General features: G+C 43.6%; 1 protein-coding gene across 1 annotated transcript; it reads left to right on the forward strand.

Moving 5' to 3' along the window:
• Nucleotides 1-1,840: 1,840 nt before the first annotated feature.
• On the forward strand, nucleotides 1,841-20,862 carry LOC138970373 (uncharacterized; the record flags this gene model as incomplete). Its single annotated transcript, XM_070342831.1, is given in 2 exon segments — nucleotides 1,841-1,930; nucleotides 19,636-20,862. Coding segments are annotated over 2 exon segments (1,011 nt in total), but the record flags the coding sequence as incomplete, so codon positions are not given.
• Between the last annotated feature and the right edge of the window lie 283 nt (nucleotides 20,863-21,145).

Raw genomic sequence — 21,145 nt, forward strand, 5'->3', positions numbered from 1 at the left:
CTTTTATGGACAAGAAGTTATGTTAAGTACGCTGTGTTCGGGATTCACCGACGGAAATGTTGTATAAACCATTGAAAGCCAAAATGATAGGTTATTTGATTGAACGGCATTTATTCCGTTGAACCCGCGATGGCAATTACCAGCTCGGGTTTTTTTTATGAATTTCTTTCAGGACTTAAGTTATGATTCTCCCAAGGGCCTCGAACTACACTAAAACAAATTATCCATTTTGACGAGAAATGTAAATAGTCGCTTCATACGCTTTGTCAATTTCCCCACTTAATTAGCTGAAGACGTAATTGGTAATAACCTTGAGATTTGTATGAATGTCCTTTAGATGTTTAATACTTGTTCTTTGAATGCTGAGTCGATGAATGCACTAGCAAAGACATCAGTACGACATATACCTCATCTTTTAACTGTATCAGAAATGTACTGTTCTGACCTTTATTTGTATGAGAATGCATTAAAACTACTTTGTGTAAAGCTGCAATTCCAAGTGCGTTACGGTAGCTAAGATTAAGCACAGACCGAGTTTCTTCACTTGAATAAGAGTGCGCCTGGGGTAATTAAACTCAAAACCGAATCTAAACAAGAAATTCCTCCGAGGTAGGAAAAACACCCCCGTCCTTACCATTCTCACTGCCACCAACTGAACAGGCACTGCTAACAAGTGTGGTTATTTCCCTTTGACCATTAATATGTCCCTCTATAAGTCCTTGTAGAATCTTAATCCACCAATAACTCCCTAACCGTGTGTTTGACTGGTCCCAATTTTTGTAAGGACCGTCTCAGGAATGTATAGAACCTGTTCACCAAGTTTGGTGACGATCGGTCCGTTCATTCTTGAGATCTATATGCGAACACAAACAAACAAACAAACAAACACATCGACCGAAACCTATACACACCCCTATACCGGGGGTGTAAATATGAAAATAATTGCATCCTTGAACCGGAACTGACGTTTGTAGTCGCACGGAGTTGTGCACCAGCCCACCACCAGGGTCCGACACTGAAGTTTGTCCTTGGACCATAAACACCAGAATGAGGGCTGGACCTAGCGTATAGGAAGGAGGGGCTAAAGCCTGTCCTTTAACTGGGCGAAGTCAACTACGCGAAGTATACCACGAATGTGGCCGCAGGACATAATTATTCAGCTTTAGCACTGAGTTTTTCTAAAAAAAAAACCAACTTCGCGAAGTCGACTTCGTGCTCAATGAAGGACAGCCTTTACAAAATGAAGCACGAGTACATGGTGATTGGCCAGGCGAGGGTATTTGAGCACACAAGTTACCCCCCCCCCCCCCCCCCCACCGTCCAAAAAGAAAAATGCTGTTAAAAATCAGCATTTGAAATGGGTATTCGGGATCTCTCCTTCGGGGGAAAAAAAGGTACATTTACCTGGTAACAGGGGGAGGGGGGGGGGGGGGCCTCGTGAAACCCCTCCCCCCTCCCTCAGATCTAGCAAGGAAAATGCGCTTTGACTCGTGCTCTGAACTTTGATTCGAAATTATGTCCACATATATGTATATGGGCAGATAGGGATGTGATCTTTTACCCTGTGATTAGTAAATAGATGCACAAGTTAAGTGAAACTAAGTATACCAGTTGTGTTGGAAATGCATTTGAGAGTCTACCTTTGAAAATTTGGATATGACCTTGATATATGACTGACCTGATCGTGACCTTGAACTGACCTTGAAACACGTACGGCGTTACGAATTATATCATCGTTATACCTCGTCACCTCATTTCTATATATTGTGCTGATTGATAGCCTGAGTGTGGACATAACTTAGAACTAGTGGATGATCTTATCATTTTTGTTTTGCTTCAGGCCATGAAGATCCATATCAGCGAAACGACGAGAGAAAGACTATGGGACTTTCCCTTCAAACTGGAACTGCGAGGAGAGATTGAGGTCAAGGTAACTGGAATTTACTCTCTTGTTGGACTGTATGCGTTGATGCGTGTGCACTTATGATTGCTTGTCGGTCTGACTACGTTTGACTAAATCGCAGCTTCATCTTCTTCTTCTTCGTTCATGGGCTGAAACTCATGTTTTTGAATGAGTGGGTTTTTACGTGTATTACCGTTTTTGCCCCGCCATTCGGGCAGAATACGCCGATTTCGGGGGAAGAATGCTGGGTATTTTCGTGTTTCTATAACCCACCGAACTCTGACATGGATTACAGGATCTTTTCCGTGCGCACTTGGTCTTGTGCTTGCGTGTACACACGAAGGGGGATAAGTTGCACATAAGTTGACCTGGGAGATCGGAACAATCTCCACCCTTCACTCACCAGGCGGCCGCGGCCGGGATTCGAACTCACGACTTTCCGATTATGAGGCCGACGTCTTACCACCCCGCCACTGCGCCCGTCCTGACTCAATCGCAGCTGAAACAGATCTTTGGCTGAAACACTATGCTCAAGTCCCAGTACACTTTTTGTTCCAAAGCCTCTAGTCGGGCCATGGGCACTCAATTATTACAGAAGGAACAGTGCAAAAAAATGTGCACTCCCCAGTTTATTCATTTTTAAAGGTTGCTCAACGGTTTGAAAGGTGCCGAGCAATCCCTTAGTCAAGAGGTCAACATATTAAAACATTTCAAACAAAAGGAGGACCACCATGCACAAGTTTGGGGTCCTGATTTGGCCTATGGTTTAAACTGTTTTATTCAACGTTTGTGCATTATTTACAAAGAAACGCATATTGAGTAAACAACAACAAGCATAATGCTTATAGTGGTGTTTACAGTTTTCTAGAAAAATACATATAAATGGCGGCTATTGTACAGTTTAAATGAAAAGCAAGCAAACATGAAAAGAAAATTGAATGAAAATTGTACATCAAAACAAAAACAAAGAATACATATATAATATTTATGGTATTAGCGAGTAAGAGATAGAGAGGGAGGGAGCGAGGGAGGGAGGGGGAGAGTGAGAGAGAGGGGGAGAGTGAGAGAGAGAGAGAGAGAGAGAGAGAGAGAGAGAGAGAGAGAGAGAGAGAGAGAGAGAGAGAGAGAGAGAGAGAGAGAGGGAGAGAGAGAGAGAGAGAGGGAGAGACAAGTAGACGTATCGATTGTGCTTTCACTTTACATGTTTATCTGTTCGAAACGGCCGGACTGTCCAATAAATTCCTGTACTGTTAAAAAGATTTTTTTGTTAATTTTTGTTTGCAAGGAGGGGTTTCCATGAAGTAGAATATCTGTGTGTATGAGGTTGTTGGTTAGTTTGTTGATTGTGTTGTTTCTTGCAGCTAAGTGTAAACGGCATTCTAGTAAAAAGTGTGTTGCAGTTTCTGTTCCATCACCACAGTCGCATACGCTGTTTTCCGCAAGGTGTCGCTCAACTAAGTCTTTCTTTAGATCACTAATTTTCAGTCTCATTTTTGTGTGGATTATTTGTGTTTGTCGACTGCCACTGTAGAAGTCCGCTGGACCCAAAAAGCAACAACTCACTAACTATGCACAAGTTTATAATTATGAGGACCATCAAGTAGGTTGTGGTACCTCCTACACATCCCCCCTCTCTGTCTGTCTGTCTGTCTGTCTGTCTGTCTGTCTGTCTATCTGCTTCTCTCTCTCTCTCTCTCTCAGTCTCTCTCTCTCTCTCTCTCTCTCTCTCTCTCTCTTTCTCTCTCTCTCTGCATCTCCGTCTCACTACCGCTCTCTCTCTCTCTCCCTCTCTCTGTAGTAGTAGTAGTAGTAGTAGTTTTTATAGTAGATTTAGTCCCTCTTTAGGGCGAGGGCCAGATGCAAAAAAGTATACCAATGCTTATTCTGTTACCCTCGTAAAATAAAGAATTGTCATTGTCATTGTCATTGTCTCTCTCTCTCTCTCTCTCTCTCTCTCTCTCTCTCTCTCTCTCTCTCTCTCTCTCTCTTTTACCAGTGAAATGGAACTCTGCAAGTAATTTCACATGCCTGCACAAAGACACCAGTCACGAGACACACACCAAAAATAGAAATCAGGGGGGAAAAGTGAGACGAACCAGACAAAAAAGAAGGGGCAGTTATAAATGAAGGGGGAGAAATAGCGCGAGCAAACTATGTACCAATCTGGTAGTCTGCCCTTGGGATTGCCCTGCATATCTGTTTGCTGATTTTCTGATCAAGAGGAGATTTGCACACGTGAAGAAAACTAACAAGAATAACACGTACGGACAAGAGAGAGAGAGAGAGAGAGAGAGAGAGAGAGAGAGAGAGAGAGAGAGAGAGAGAGAGAGAGAGAGAGAGAGAGAGAGAGAGAGAGAGAGAGAGAGAGAGAGAGAGAGAGTGATCAGTGAGTAGTTAATTGCGTCATGTATAAAACATCACTGATTGTTTGTGTATTTTCTCACTAATGATATGTTCATAAAGCAAATGTATGAAGATAAATCTGTGAGTTTCTGTCTGCATGTATAATCTTATTTGCTGTCTGTATCTCTTCAAATACTGCATGAGCGCCTGTGAAATAGTTTTCACATACTGGAAACAGTACGACCAGTGTGTTTTCTTTACAAAAACAAAATAAAACAGTCTTTTGGATAGTTATCTAAGTAGCCGAAAACAAAAACAGACCGTCACTCTTCTATTCCTCCTTGCTCCGTGGCAACGCTTTACTCGGTCAAGCCGTAACGATGTTGTAGGTTCGGGGCCGGTGTGACGATTTCATCTTTCGCCGTGGTCATATTTCAGTTCTCGGCCTAGTTGATCTAGTATAAACTCCACACTGAACAAAACAAAAAAACTTCGATAGTACTGATGAGCGACTATGTGTACCTTACATTCATGGGGTCATATTTGTCCAACCAATTTGTTTGTATTTAACTTAGAAATGTGATTCATCCTAAAATGTTTTCCTTCTTATTCAAGGGACGTAACCACTCGGTACACGTTTTCGAAGAAATCGATTTTGGGGGTGAAATCTATTAAATTTTACCACCAATTTTCTTCACATGCAAGAAACTGACATGCTTTTCGTCCATAAATAATTTCACTTCTTAATTTTACCAGGAAACAACATTTCAGTCTTGAGTATATATCGAGGGGGAAATATGAACACGGGCGAAAGATGAAATCGTCACACCGGCCCCTGGCATCACTATCGCAAGTACAGTTCAGACTCAGTCATAGCACGTGCCAGTAGGAGGTGTGGCTTAGCTGGCCGTTTGTGCAGCAACCATGTCGGCATCCACCGCCGCTTCGGTCCCAGTGTGTTATTTTGACCTGCCATACTGCGGTCAAGAAACTCAGTTTCCCACCGTCGGTAGCAGATGATCAAGTTTCAAAACGCTGACAACTCCGCAGACTCTGGAGAGAATTTCTCTCTGCAGGGCTGCAGAGGTTTGCCGTCAAGTCTAGGGAGAACTTGAGCCCCTGTCAGTCACCCAGTACACGCGTTCGGAATGCACGATAAGCGTGTGCTTGATACGGTTAGTTAAACACTCTTCCCCTCGGCCTTTGGGAACTTGACACTGAGAGCCGAAGGCGCAGCTCATATGCCCAGTCCACAAAACAAGAGGCACATACAATACACGCACAGGGGTAGAGGAGAGGAAATAGGTGAACAAGGATAATCAGATATGTAATAGTTTTACTGCATTATAACAAACATTTAGTGTTAATGCTGCTACTTTAAATTAAAGCCATGTTTTTTTTTAAACTGTGGCGTCATTTTCTGGTTTTGTTTTTGTACCCGGGGTTGCAAGAATTTACATGACAAATGCAGGAATGTGATCATGCAGCCGAGTTGCAATGATAAAGGCAACACAGAATCAGGCAGTTCGAGTTCATCATTGTCTGCTGTTGGTCTTTGAGCAGTCTCTGTTATTCAGAATAGTCCGGCGCCTGTGGGTGGACATGAATTGCGAAAGCCGTTCCGAGAAGGGTATAAAAAATTTTATCAATAAAAAGGGAAAACACCAATCTACATACAAGTAAAGGCTGTAGTTATCTGTTTGTCGGGAAAAAGGTCAATGTATTTAATATTTTCCTTACACACTGGGTGTAAAAGAGAAATCATACAGCTCAGCAACTTTTCAGTAAATGCGGTACATGCAGATACACACACGAAATCAGCGGCAGCATGAACAGAAAGCCGAATTTCGATCACATTTTTGAAGTTATAATTGAAAACAATGAGAGGTTGAAAGGAATGAGCTCTGTCTGAAAGAAATAATTATAAACTGCTCAGTTATTTTGCTTTCGTTGGCAAACATTTTCACACACTTATTGCAGAAATAGTGACACTCTCTGCATTAGCTTGTACTATTCCCATAATTATCAGTAGCGCAGAGAAAACAGTGCCCCCTCTTTCCGTAGGGATACACTCTTTGGTCCGACCCCGGCACCAATGTTGGGGATTCCAGAAGAGTCCTGCGTTGAACCGGCACCAACGTTGGGGATTCCAGAAGAGTCCTGCATTGTCCAAGGCTCTGCTGCTCCGGTTGGCGAGGCAGGCTGGCATACTTTAGATTGCATGCCAGTCGGCTGGTGCCCTGTTGGCTAGGGTGAAGTGTCTCACGGTACAGCGCTTTGCGAGGGGCCCCGTTTCCAGTGCAGAATGTGGTTTTGAGAGAGAGAGAGAGAGAGAGAGAGAGAGAGAGAGAGAGAGAGAGAGAGAGAGAGAGAGAGAGAGAGAGAGAGAGAGAGAGAGAGAGACTTTCTGACTTCCTGGATCAGATACTAGTCATTTCCCAGCCTATACCTATCATCGACCCTGCATGCAATGGAACAATTTTCTCCCTCTGCCATTTCCTATCAGTCCACTTAAAACATTTCAAGTGCTCTGACTTTTTATTCACCTTACTTCCTAAGGCTAGAGCGGCGATAGCGTATATTTCTGAATGCAATGTTTAGGCTAGTCTCGTTCCACTAATTGTTCGCTCCCACTTCCTTGCATATAATTTCTTTTTATGTGAAAAAAACAACAGTTAATGGCTGATAGCGGAAAGAGCGGAATACTGTCAAAGGTCATTTCTGTTTGAGGTCCGCCACGTTTTGTACTAAACGATGTCGTCATAAAAAGACACCGGTTGTCACCGACTGTTCGACCCAGCCTGAGACAGAGCGGCTATAAAGACACGGTACATGCTCCGCGTTGAGTGGATAATTGTACTAAAGTCGGCACTTGGTTCAAGTGGTTGTTGTGCACACATGCGCTTGTGCCCTGACGCGCGCATACACACACACACACACACGTGTACGCACGCACACACGTTTACGCACACTTGGCGAACGCGCACACTTGCACACACACACACACACACACATGCGCACGCACGCACGCACGCGCACACACATAATGCTTCTTTTCCACCCTCTCATTGCTTTTATTTACAACATTTTAATTGTACCAAGTTACCTATAACGTAACACGTTTACGCACACTTGGCGAACGAACACACACACACACACACACACACACACACACACACACACACACACACACACACACACAAACACGCACACACACGCACGCGCACACACACACACACACACACCCACACACATGCACACGCACGCGCACACACATAATGCTTCGATTCCACCCTATCATTGCTTTTACTTACAACATTTTAATTGTACCTTACCTAGCCTGCACTTTCTTGTGTACAGAAACAACGACGTTTCAACAACAGCACAAAACTTGAAGAAAAAAAGTGTTTCACAATGCCAATTTTACAAACTGACTCCGCACTAATCCACCATACACCCTCTCGGTGTCTCTATTCCACGCCCTCTCCCCTCCCCCACGCCCTAACCTCTCACCAGAATGCTTTTCCTCCTCACTGCCCGCATTTCAACAAATTGCCGATAAAACCCCGCGCGCATAACACTGAGAATCAATGACAGACTTTTAGCGGAAATGAGACGGGAGGAACCCTTTGCCATCAGATGGAATCTATGACGGCTTACTAGTGCCAAAACCTAGGGTTATCATTATCACGTGAAAATTAGTCATTAACATTGTTAATTACTAATTTTCATTTTTGCCTCGTTTTCGGACTACTGTTAGTCGGACTTTAGAGTCCGCACTGAGAGGCTACAACGTCCGTCAAACATCACTCTCACACAATTTCTGAAATATATTTTAATAGAAGGCCTTATCGAGCAAGTTATCCGACGTGAAGATGCATGTCACAGTTTTCTGCAATAGCGCTTTCCTTTAAATGTTGTTTTTGGAATCTTAGAAAAGAATAATCGACCCCGAAAACTTTCGATTCGAAGATGTTTTTAGCAGACGGACTTTTGATCGGCTGTGGTCTCACACTTTCACATATATCTTTCAATATTATAAGATGTTTGATGGGTTGTTGACAGACCTGCTTTTTTGTCGGTCCGAGGGGGAGCATATCGTCTTTTGTTTCATATTTATTGACCAAGGCCGAAGGCCGCGGTGCGGTCAATAAATATAACACAAAAGTCGTTATGCCCCCCGAGGACCGACAAAAAAGCTGGTCTGTCAACAAACCACCAAACATCGTTTTTGTCATCATTTTGGTAGTGAGAAAACAAGTGCAGAATCAACCCAGGGAGCCATGCCTTGAAACACGGGTCCCGTGCTGATAACCACACGAGTCCCGGTTTGATAACCACTGGCAATCAAAGCTGGCGTGTGAAAGCAACTTTCTGTGTTTTTGAGTTCATTAAATGTTGGGATGAATATGTCAGGTTTGAGGATGCACAGTTCTGTAGGTTCATCTCGGTATTCAACCCCCTCGGCTTTCTGTTGTAAATATTAAGCTGAGTGATCGAATGTGGAAGCTACGTTTGGTCAAAGGTCACAGAAGATTTGCGTCGTGCAGCGAAGGAAAGAATCGCGATCTTATTTCCGACTCAGTAGGCCTACCTCTTTGTTTTTCATTAGACCTGTCATTCTGCTTGCTCGGCTTTGTTAGATGTTTGCATATCTTGTTGCTATTTTCTTTGCTTTTATTATTGTTTCTTATTTGTGCTTCGTTTATCGATACAACGTCTTGTGCACGGGTCAAAATGTGTGTGTCAGGGGTCGTTTTACTTGAACTTGACGTTCGTGTTTCTCCGAACGTCTGTGTATCGAAACACAGATACACGCACTCCATGACTCTGTAAGAAGACAAAACATATCGCTAGGTTTCATTTGTTTTTGATGAATGTATGACCTTTCATGAAGTAGTTTTGTTTTTTGTTTACTTTTGCCAGTTTGCCAGTTCGTTTTTGCAGAGACATACATGTCTCTGGTTTTTGGAACTTTGCAAAGCAGTGTCGTGTCGTCTGGGGAAACACCAATGAAAAGAGGCGAAGAATCCCCGAGCGTTTCTATTGGGTTTGCTTTTGATTATCCGTGTATAACCTGCTTCCTGCAACTATGGTAACCGGGGATTTATTGCCTGGTGAACATAAGATTTATTTCCCAGGTGCTTGTGAATGAAAACTCGTGAAAATCATGACAAAATTCCTTATTCGACAAGTTGTCGGGCAGACAGTCGTACCTCATATTTATTTCCACTACTACACTCATACATCTGCTTTGTAGTGTATTAGTGAAGGACAATCGATCCGAAAATATTCGAATCGAGAGAGGAAAAATAGCGTCTGGCCGGCCGTGTCCTGAAGGTCCGACCACTGGCAGACGGCTCTGTTCGCGGTCTAGACTCACACACTTTCACAAATATCTTTAGATAGAATTCGTTATTCAACAAGTTATCAGACAGACAGCTGTATGTCACGGTTATCTACACATGCGCTCAACTCTTATTGTTAAATTGCATCGGATTAAAGAACTATGGACCAGAAAAGTATCGAATCGAAGGATGTTTCGCTCTGGCCGGTGTAACAGTCGCGCGTGCGCATTGAACCTCCACAGTCACGAGGCACATGAAAATTAGTAATTAACGCGTGAAAATTACAATTTTTTTAGTTTTGGCGCTAGTAAGCCGTCATAGGAATCAGTTCCCCGGCCTAGATTGGAGGGAGGGGTGTCTGGTGGGGGTGGGGAGGGAGGGAGGGAGGGCAAAGGGGGTTGGTGGGGGTTGAGCAAAGATCGTTGGGTAGGATATGCGTATCCTTCGGGGGACCAGAGAGTTAGTGACGAGCTCATCAGATTGCCATTTCTGTCTGCTCCAACACTGACCCCCACGGCAGCTGGTCAGGTTGGAATTTGGCCCGGGGTCAGTTTTGTGGTGAAAGGGTCTGTGTCGTCGTATTATTGTCCAAGAAAAAAATGCGAAGATCGGTAGTGTAATGAATTGAACAAGAAATCTCCCCCGAAATCGGCGTATGCTGCCTCAATGGCGGGGTATAAACGGTCATACACGTAAAAATCCACCGGTGCTAAAAACATGAGTGAACGTGGGAGTCAAAGCCCATGAACGAAGAAGAAGAAGAAGAACAACAACAACAACAACAATAAATATCAGTCAAAAGAAAAAGTATGTAAGTGTGTGGATAGTATTATTACTACACACCCGTCCGCCCTTGTAGTTTTTATAATTGTTTTTTACAATACACATTCCGACCGCATGTTGTTATTTTTAACGTACACGTGTCTCAGCAGTAAAGCTTTCTTTCTTCGCCAAACACATAATTATAGCGCTCATTTTGAATGTATTGTCTAACCATATACCCCTTGCACATTGTAAGTTTAGCAGGACAGCTAATCAAGAGACGTTTAAAGCCCGACCTCCTCTACAAAACTTTCCCTACTGTCAGAAGTCGGCGATAGCATGGGTGCGCTAGATAAACAAACAGTCTTGGCACTACTATAAACGCCTAATTGACTCCGCTAAACAAACCACCGCTAGCACGAGGTCTTGTGGTGACAGCTTAGCTGAGAAAGGCTGTGGAACTACAGTAGAGAAAGTTTTGTAGAGGAGGTCGGACTTTAAGGTCTGATTTTCTTAGATTCTTCAAGGTCTTAAAAGGATGATTCGAAAGTAGCGTTTCTGCTCGCAAAATTTCAAGACGCAAGATAAATACATACATAAATTTAAAAAAGAAACACAAATTATCAGATGAATAAATTAATTAATAAATCAGTTTGGTCTGAGGTCGAGCAGTGATCCCCAGCAAATTATGCTCTCTCAGTGTACCGATGGTCAAAGTTTCTGGACACGAAATGAAGCCGTCCTAGCGCGCAGAGTTTGAGGGCGGAGCAGTGATAAGGGTTCCACTCCGTAATGGACTTGTGATGTCCAGCACATGGCTTTCCAATTGGTGCAAGGGTCACATAAAGCTGAGTGCACGTGCCGAAATCTGAGTGACGTGACGCTGTGATAGTTTCAGTAGTGATGAAAGCTAGGCCTCGTCTTGACGTAGAGGATGGCTTTTTGTTTTGTTCTATGTCTTATTGACGAGTGTGATGGTCTTGTTGTTTTCCTCGGTCACTGAAAACGCTTAGGCTCGGCAACCCAAAGCAAGCAAGCAAGAAGAAAGAAGAAACAGATACAACAAACAAACAAACAAACAAACAAGCACAAACAATCAAACAATCAAACAAACAAACAGTATTTTGTTCGACCGCCAACCTGGAGACTTTACAAAGTAGGTGAAGAACCCCCCCCCCCCCCCCCCCCAAAAAAAAAAAAAAAAAAAAAAAGGTAACATTTTTTTTTAATATCGCGATTAGAGAGGAACAAAAGAAAAGTGGTGGTTTTTTTAATTAATCTTTGTGCTCTTCTGCTGTCAGTGTCATTTAAAATCACCCGATCACGCTTGTATAAGTTGACTCCTACATCTGCCCAGCACTTTTAAGAGATTTCACGAATATGGCCAGCGGACAATACAGTTGATCATATTAAGAGTCGTCCACTGTGTTGTAATGGACAAGCTTTTAAATGTACACACTTTTTATAGTGCGGTTACCGTGCCAAAAATCATGCTTCAACCCACCAGTTTTTGCAACAAAAATTTTTTTTGCGGGAATGTTCTCAAAACAGTCTGGTTAGTGCCCAGTGCAAAATCTAAGTTTCAAACTATCGGCACAATCGAGAAATTTGCATATTAGTGACGTCATACATTAGTGGAAGAAGACACTGTTTTGTTCTCCAAGATAAGCCTATCATGTTGCATCTCGTTAGAAAGATCTCGGCTCAGAGGACTCAGAAATGCAGCTATTTAATATCTATGACGGCAGTAGTTGACACAAAACGCGTTGAAAATAGAATCCGAGTGCTTTTTCGCATAAACACACACACACACACACACACACACACACACACACACACACACACACACACACACACACACACTCACACACACACACAAACATACACACACACACACACACAGAGACAGAGAAAAATACACACGCATGTGCTTTCAAGCACACGCACACTCTTTTATATTCTCTCACCTCTGCTTCTCAATATGCCTCGCCTTATTCAGTAAAGTTGGACGGGGAATTGGAGCAACTGGCACCACGACACTCTCCACACCCAGGCGAATAAACGAGTCCGTGTTTACGACAGCTGCATCTTCTTGTGTCACAGTCAGTCTTGCATGCACACCGAATCACTTTCAGAAGAGCTGCTGGTGCTGCTGGTAGGTCCGATGTGCTTTGGCAGCATTTGGGGCATACACAGTGCATAGTGCATCGTACAGGCCAGTTTCCGCCATGAGATGTCCTATACAAGCGAGAAAACTCATCTCCATGTGGAAGGGACCAAGCCGAAGAACTACAGAACGTAGCTCACTGAAAGCTGCTTCTGCTGATATGATGCTGAGGGCCTTCCACCACAGGGGCTGATCAAAAGGTGACTACAGGGGTTTTGTTGTATCACCTAGCTTCAGCAGAAAGAAACAACAGCGTTGAATAGATACAAGTTTTGTCACTGGGTTTGAGATCAATCATCGACAAGAAGACAATAGATGACTGACCTGGAAAGTCACCATTGTGGACGGCCTGCATTACTCCTGACCAGAACGGTCTCTGAGGACTGAGCAGCCATGCTGACTTCCATAGGACTTCAACTTCTTTGGTAGGGTCTTCAACTAGGACTGTCCTTAACTTCTCATAGGTGAGACTTGCCAGGCCTTCACATCTCTCATCGTAGAAACTGATTTTGACACGGGCTTTTTTCATGACCTCCTCCAGCCTAACCTCTGTTTTCAGAGCGATGGACGACCTATTTTTGATGAACGGGGTTATGGAAGCAATCATGCCCATTCCATGGAAGGTATTCAGGCCATCAATTGTTCCAGTGTTATGATCGACATTGTCTGCCATGTACTGCATGAAATGTTCATCTGTGGCTGGCACGATTATCTCCTGGGTGGCAGCCGCACTCATTTCGTCCGTCTTTACTTCTCTGTAAGAGGAGCTGAATCCAAGGGAGTACAGAACCAAAACAGTGGTGCATCTGAACTCCAAGACCAATCTGCAGTGGAGCAATTAAAATTCTTGGGCGAGCTGCTTGCATAATTGCTTGGCCGATTGAAGCAACCTTCACATCAGTGTCCTTTCCACTGAAGATCTCTCCGAGGAAAGTTTGCAAGGATTTTGGCACAAAATCAAGGTTTGCTGTAATTGAGAAAGTGCTGTCTGGACTTGGGTATTCTTTTCTGCTGGTGTTTATCTTCTTAATGTCACTTTTGATAAGTTCAGCAGCAGCTCTGATGATGTTGTCTTTTTGAGTTTCTTCGTCGGTCGTCTCAGGTGTCGAATAAAAGGAATGAAGAATAGACCATGTAGTCCTCTGAAATGTTACCACGTTTGCTTTCCCATCCATTTCTGTGATGATAATTTCATTACCAAAATGTTTCTTTAATTCTTCTTTCATCTTTGAGTGACTATAACAGTCACCACATGTAAACTCTTTCATTTTTCTGATGAGGTCGATGATGGTGACTTCTGTATCGTTTTTTTGCAGATAATTGACAACTTTTCTGAACGCTTCTGCTCTTTTTTCATCGACTGGTCTTCCTTGTTTTGGTCTTTTGTTGTCAGTGTCTGATGCAAAGCACTTTGGAAGTTTCCTTTTTGTTCTAAAATTGGTGCTGCATGATTGGTGGTACAAAGCATCAGCTGCTGGAAGGTCCGAGACGAATTCTATCTTGCCTTTTACCTTTTCAGGCCATTCGTCTGCTCTTTCAGCACAGATTCTATAGACGGTCTTCTGAAAATCTAAAGTGCGAACAGGAAGTACTGTTGGACCTCGTTTTGAAACAAGTTCTGCATGCATGCCACAAAATAAACAACATTTCCTGAAATCAAAGGGCTGATTCTTTGACCGCAGTCCTTGGTTCAAATTTGCAGCAGTATCTTCATCTTTTTTCCCACGAAGGTAGGCTGCTATGTTGTGCTTGTTCGTATATGAACTGCGACAACATACATGCACAGCCTACCCCTCTGCAACAACAATTCAATCACCACGCTGGGTACTGACTCTGTGTATGGTGTCTCTTCCCTTCTGTTGCGGAATGACGATCTGCTCCACTGAATAAAGGCTGCCTCCACACAGGATACACAACTGCTCCATGATCTGGAAAAAAATACATTCATAACATAAACTTAAATAAAGCAGTTGGATTGACACTGTGTGTATAATTGTCCAGACGCTAATTAATTTTGTCTTTAAGGAGTACAGCATATTTTATTATATAATATCTTGAATACAGTGAAACACCCTTATTAAGACCCTCCATTTTAAGACCTGGTTTTCTCAGATTATTTTGTTGGTCTTAAGAAAGGGGGTTCCACTGAAACATGATTTATTGAAAATATAATATATACGGGATTTGTTTTATTAAGCCTTTTTTATGAAAACTTTTTTTTTTTTAGCCTTTAATAGAAATTGCTGATATGTCAAACCTACCTCATTCTTGTCTCATTCGCAGTGGTCACTGGTGTAGAGCAAGGTTTTCGCTCAGAAAGCAGGTGACTGTAGAAAAAAATGATAACATTAATGATTTACGCATCAAATAAAGGCTATCGAGATAGCATTCCATCAGAGAAGTGCCTAAAGTGTCAGCAATGGCGACAATAACATAAAAACATAAATAAAACATCACCGAACAGTGCAACAGGAAGGTTATTTTTGACAGCATTCGCCTACCATACATACTGGAAGCACGATCAACAATTCGCACGGTCTTTGAGTATAATATACTTTTTTTTTCTAATCTAACTTCATAATTGTATTTGTGATGCTGAGCATATCAACTGCAAAGATTATCTGCACGTTTGAAACGGTAAAACAAGTTTTAGACTCATGTTGTGCTGTCTGGAAGCAGACGAACTTTTAGCGAAGCTAGGTCGTCTGCATATCAGGCTTTTTTCTTTCCAATGCATTCGTATGGCATAAATAAAGAACTAGCGCTAGCATTCTACACATGCAGCCGAGAAAATGAAGTGGTAAAAATGTTAAAGGACGAATAAAAACGTAAAGATTATCGATTACTCACCTTTTTGCATGTGGCCACGCGAAGCACGTTCGACTAGACTTTGAGTGCATGGCGCGCATAAACTTCCGGCTTTGCGACGGCAGGCCAAACCAGTCAAATCTGCTTGTTCCGTGTGATTGCATGACTTTTCTGATCCGATAACTCACTTATTCCATTACCTCAGGGCTTAGATTTTGAACTGGGTACTAAAGGACACTTTATCTACCAGTCTGTGCTGATTTTATTTTTGTTGCAATTAGTGGTAGCCTACCCCTTTAGCTCCCGTAATTCCACTATTAGGCCAGTTTGATCTAACTTAAGTCCCTGATGCCGTTGGAAGGCCAGATTCCCTTTGTCCTTTACAAATCCCCTGCTAATACTTGTACTTCGACAGATTAAGTGGACAGAACAATAAATCAAATGAATTCAAGACATGAGATGCCTCGAATTACGTTATTCGTTGTTTTGTTTTTTTGTTTTTTCCTGGACAGCGTTGACTAACATTCGTCAATCTGCCCTTGTAAGTTGATGCTTCACATAGCCCTTACATGATACGATTCAAGTTTCGAAAGCGGAGAGAACAATTGATCAACCTAATTTGATACGTCAGATGTGTCGAATTAAGGTATCTATCTACCTCGACTTGTTCTTAGACACCTTGATTTACCTTTGGTCCATTGGCCCTTAATACAGTTTGTTGTGTTACATTGCCTTAGCCGGAGTGACGTTAAATAAACGATTTTATCATCATCAACATTGCCTTAACCTTTGCCGTGCTTCCTGGGTTCACACATACCCATACTTTTAAAGAGTAGTAGTGATTGTAACTATCCCTCTGCCGACGGCGCGGGTTCTGCTACACCCATAATTACCAAAGCGGCGGAACAGTGTCTGTCTGCCTGTTTGTCTCCAAGAGACTGTCTGTCTCTCTGTTTGTCTGTCCGTATCTCTCTGTCTGTATGTCTGTTGTCAGTTGCTCTGTCTGTCTGTCTGTCTGTCTATCCGTCTATCTGACTGTCTGTCTATCTGACTGTCTGTCTCTGTCTCTCTCTCTGTCTGTCTCTCTCTCTGTCTCTCTCTCTGTCTCTCTCTCTCTGTCTCTCTCTCTTAGTCTCTCTCTCTGTCTCTCTCTCTTAGTCTCTCTCTCTGTCTCTCTTTCTTAGTCTCTCTCTCTCTTTCTTAGTCTCTCTCTCTCTCTCTTAGTCTCTCTCTCTCTTAGTCTCTCTCTCTCTCTTTCTTAGTCTCTCGCTCTCTCTCTTTCTTAGTCTCTCTCTCTCTTTCTTAGTCTCTCTCTCTCTCTTTTTTAGTCTCTCTCTCTCTCTCTTTCTTAGTCTCTCTCTCTCTCTCTTAGTCTCTCTCTCTCTTTCTTAGTCTCTCTCTCTCTCTTAGTCTCTCTCTCTTTCTTAGTCTCTCTTTCTCTCTCTCTTTCTTAGTCTCTCTCTCTCTCTGTCTTAGTCTCTCTCTCTCTTTTTTAGTCTCTCTCTCTCTTTCTTAGTCTCTCTCTCTCTTTCTTAGTCTCTCTCTCTCTTTCTTAGTCTCTCTCTCTCTGTCTCTCTCTCTTAGTCTCTCTGTCTCTCTTTCTTAGTCTCTCTCTCTCTCTTTCTTAGTCTCTCTCTCTCTCTCTCTTTCTTAGTCTCTCTCTCTCTTTCTTAGTCTCTCTCTCTCTCTTTCTTAGTCTCTCTCTCTCTTTCTTAGTCTCTCTCTCTTTCTTAGTCTCTCTCTCTCTCTTTCTTAGTCTCTCTCTCTCTCTTTCTTAGTCTCTCCCTCTCTCTCTTTCTTAGTCTCTCTCTCTCTTTCTTAGTCTCTCTCTCTCTTTCTTAGTCTCTCTCTCTCTTTCTCAGTCTCTCTCTCTCTCTCTCTCTCTCTTAGTCTCTCTCTCTTTCTTAGTCTCTCTTTCTCTCTCTTAGTCTCTCTCTCTCTCTCTCTTTCTTAGTCTCTCTCTCTCTTTTTTAGTCTCTCTCTCTCTCTTTCTTAGTCTCTCTCTCTCTCTTTCTTAGTCTCTCTCTCTCTCTCTCTTAGTCTCTCTCTCTCTTTCTTAGTCTCTCTCTCTCTCTCTCTCTCTCTCTCTCTCTCTCTCTCTCTCTCTCTTAGTCTCTCTCTCTTTCTTAGTCTCTCTTTCTCTCTCTTAGTCTCTCTCTCTCTCTCTTTCTTAGTCTCTCTCTCTCTTTTTTAGTCTCTCTCTCTCTCTTTCTTAGTCTCTCTCTCTCTTTCTTAGTCTCTCTCTCTCTCTCTTAGTCTCTCTCTCTCTTTCTTAGTCTCTCTCTCTCTCTCTTTCTTAGTCTCTCTCTCTCTTAGTCTCTCTCTCTCTTAGTCTCTCTCTCTTTCTTAGTCTCTCTCTCTCTTAGTCTCTCTCTCTTTCTTAGTCTCTCTTTCTCTCTCTTAGTCTCTCTCTCTCTCTCTCTTTCTTAGTCTCTCTCTCTCTTTCTTAGTCTCTCTCTCTCTATCTCTTTCTTAGTCTCTCTCTCTTTCTTAGTCTCTCTGTCTCTTTCTTAGTCTCTCTCTCTTTCTTAGTCTCTCTCTCTCTCTCTTTCTTAGTCTCTCTCTCTTTCTTAGTCTCTCTCTCTCTCTTTCTTAGTCTCCCTCTCTCTCTTTCTTAGTCTCTCTCTCTCTCTCTTTCTTAGTCTCTCACTGTCTTTCTTAGACTCTCTCTCTCTCTCTCTCTTTCTTAGTCTCTCTCTCTCTCTTTCTTAGTCTCTCTCTCTTTCTTACTCTCTCTCTCTCTCTTTCTTAGTCTCCCTCTCTCTCTTTCTTAGTCTCTCTCTCTCTCTTTCTTAGTCTCTCACTCTCCTTCTTAGACTCTCTCTCTCTCTTTCTTAGTCTCTCTCTCTCTCTTTCTTAGTCTCTCTCTCTCTTTCTTAGTCTCTCTCTCTTTCTTAGTCTCTCTCTCTCTCTTTCTTAGTCTCTCTCTCTCTCTCTCTCTCTCTCTTTCTTAGTCTCTCAGTCTCTCTCAGTCTCTCCCTCCCGGGCCCTCTCCCTCCCCCTCTCCCTCCCCTGCAAGAGGTCGGTGAAGGGAGAAACTCGATGCAACCACTGAAGTAGCGCTGTGTGTTTCCCTGAACCCACCCCGTCGTTAGAGAAATAAACGGTAAAAACCCTCTTTCAAATGTATGGGTTCAGACAAACCCGCATCGTCGTTAGAGGAATAAACGGTAAAAACCCTCTTTCAAATGTATGGGTTCAGACAAACCCGCATCGTCGTTAGAGGAATAAACGGTAAAAACCCTCTTTCAAATGTATGGGTTCAGACAAACCCGCATCGTCGGGAGTGTGTAGTCAAAAGCGGCATCCGGCAAAGGTTAACCGATGCAATTCCCGTCTTTTGCTTCAAGAGATTAATTAAAAAGGTTTCGAAAATAAACAGATCAATTGGTCACATTGATTCACGACATCAGAAGTGTTGAATTAAGCTATTTGTGTGATTTGTTTTTGGCTTTAATCGACTCTGGTCCGCGTGCCCTTGAAAGCTGATGTGTCGCATTACCTAAGCCCAATACAAACCTCACGCTAGAAAATGGATTACTTCGCTTTCCACTTCACAGCGCGTGGCGTTCAATTCCCAGAGGAGAACAAAAATCAAAACTTCGCGAGAGTAATTGACGCTGATAGCTCCAAATTTCAATCCCTAAGTTGCCCTCCTAGCGCGTACAAAGCCCACTTGTCGAACGGCTTATTTGCAAATTTGGAGGATTGTGGAATGCAAGAAAAACACACTGGCCCCGACTCACACACAACGCGCGCGCGCACACTCACCGACACACACACACACACACACACACACACACACACACACACACACTTATACAATCTAATAAAACTTTTCTAATTAATTAAATTAATGTAAATTAGGGATTTGTTTCCTTATGCAAACTCCTCTGCGTCACTGAGAGTTCAAATTCTAATCATCGACTTCTTTTTGTTGTTTTTAAGTGCTAGCAGTTTTCTGTAACGCTTGTAGACGAAACGCGTGCGAATAGGTATTCAAATCTGTAATGTAGCTAATGCGTTAAAGTTTCACCGCTATCATGGGCAGAAAAGTAGGACGAACAAAATAGAAAGCCAGAGTGCATGAACAATGTTCAGTATCGAAAGATTGCCCAAAGAAATTGTTTGAAGTTTAAAACAATTAACATTCAAAGACTGATTTTAAGATAGCCATGGTGTGTGGTGTGTGGTGACATAACACCCGGACTGTGTACCTCTTGAGGCCATTTGAGACTGTTTGATGCAGGGGAGTTTCGCTTTAATTATGATTTCCTTTTCTTACGCTTTTCTTCTCTCTGCAGGGCAAGGGGTCCATGAAGACGTACTGGCTGCTGGGGCGAGACGATGACCCGGAGAAGATGCCCACGTGCCCCTTCGCGCAGCTGATGGAGAGGGAGAAGCAGCAGCACATGCTGGAGACGTACGGGACTGGAGACATCGTTCCGCACAGGCCCGTGTACTCCCCGGTCTCCTTCGACGATCTCAACGCTGACGCCGCCCACACGCTGTCCCCTGGGGGCACTCCCCACGACTCCCCTTCCCACGGTGGGAGTCTGGTCGCGGAGTCGGCGCGGAGGGGGAGTAGAGGGTCTGGCGTGAGGAATAACAACGGGGACGGTGTGGCCGGTGGTGGTGGTGGTGGGGGTTCCTCTTCGCAGGGGTTGGGCGTGACGGCACTCCTTGCGTCACAGTCTTTGACAAAACCGATGCAGGCGGTCCCACCCACGCGTTCGGGGTCCTGTACGCCGCCCCAAGGCGAGACCACCAGGCAGCCGGAAGTGTGGACGGTGGTGACGTCACCTCCACGTGACAAGAACCAGCACGTGAGCAACACGCACTGTCACCAAGGCAACGGCGTGGAGCAGAAAGCCCACGTGCAGCACGAACCACTGCAGCAGACGCACAACAGTGACCATTCCAACAGCAACCAGCACAACCACGGCGGCACAACGACGAGCCCGCTCGGTACTACGGTGAACAACAACGACAAGTCTCGCCTCGTGTACCCCGCTCCCACCTCCGACGTGCAGGAACCGTGCTCACCTGTCAAGAACTGTGGCTTCGACAGCAGTAAGGGATCCATCACCGGAAACGGAAGTAACCGCTCGTCCAAGATTGGAAGCGGAATCATCAAGCAGGGTCAAGGTCGTAACAGCTCGGACAGTCGCCGTAAAGACTCACGGACTGAGAAGCCAAAAAGCAAAACGTGCAGCCTGCTTTGAGTGACGTTTGCTTAATGAACTTGATATAGATAGAGAAATAAACACTTACACAACAAGCGCACGTGATAACTACAACACTGACTGTGGATAATTATGTATATTATGACAATCACGGACGCTTGATATATAAGCGTTATTTGTCCACATTTCGTCCCAAAATGTTGTGGATGACAACTTCACTGGGATATGTGTCCACGTTTCGTCCCAAAATGTTGTGAATGAAAACTTCACTCAGAAATGTACATATTTATCTGCAGTTCTATGGCCTAGGTCGCGTCTCTGTTACTTCACATGTTCATTACAGACTGCAGACATGCCAACCTTGGCCCAGGGGGTAACTTCTTTTGAGGATCTCTTCCTCTTCTTCTCGTTCGTTGTCTTTGCTGTAGCGACGGAGAATGAATGATACAGCCAGCAGCAGCAGCTCTGGTCTACTGATACGAAGTCTGTTTTGCAGAATGACTAAAAAAAAGTGGGATACCGGGGGGAAAAGGGGATACCGGGAGAAAAGGGGGAAACCGGATGGTAGAGGGTGCCGGGGAGAGGATGGAGAGTGGGCAACCTTCAACAGCCCATTCCGTCTTCTTAT

Source organism: Littorina saxatilis, linkage group LG7, assembly GCF_037325665.1.
Source record: "Littorina saxatilis isolate snail1 linkage group LG7, US_GU_Lsax_2.0, whole genome shotgun sequence".
Taxonomy (NCBI): Eukaryota; Metazoa; Mollusca; class Gastropoda; order Littorinimorpha; family Littorinidae; genus Littorina; species Littorina saxatilis.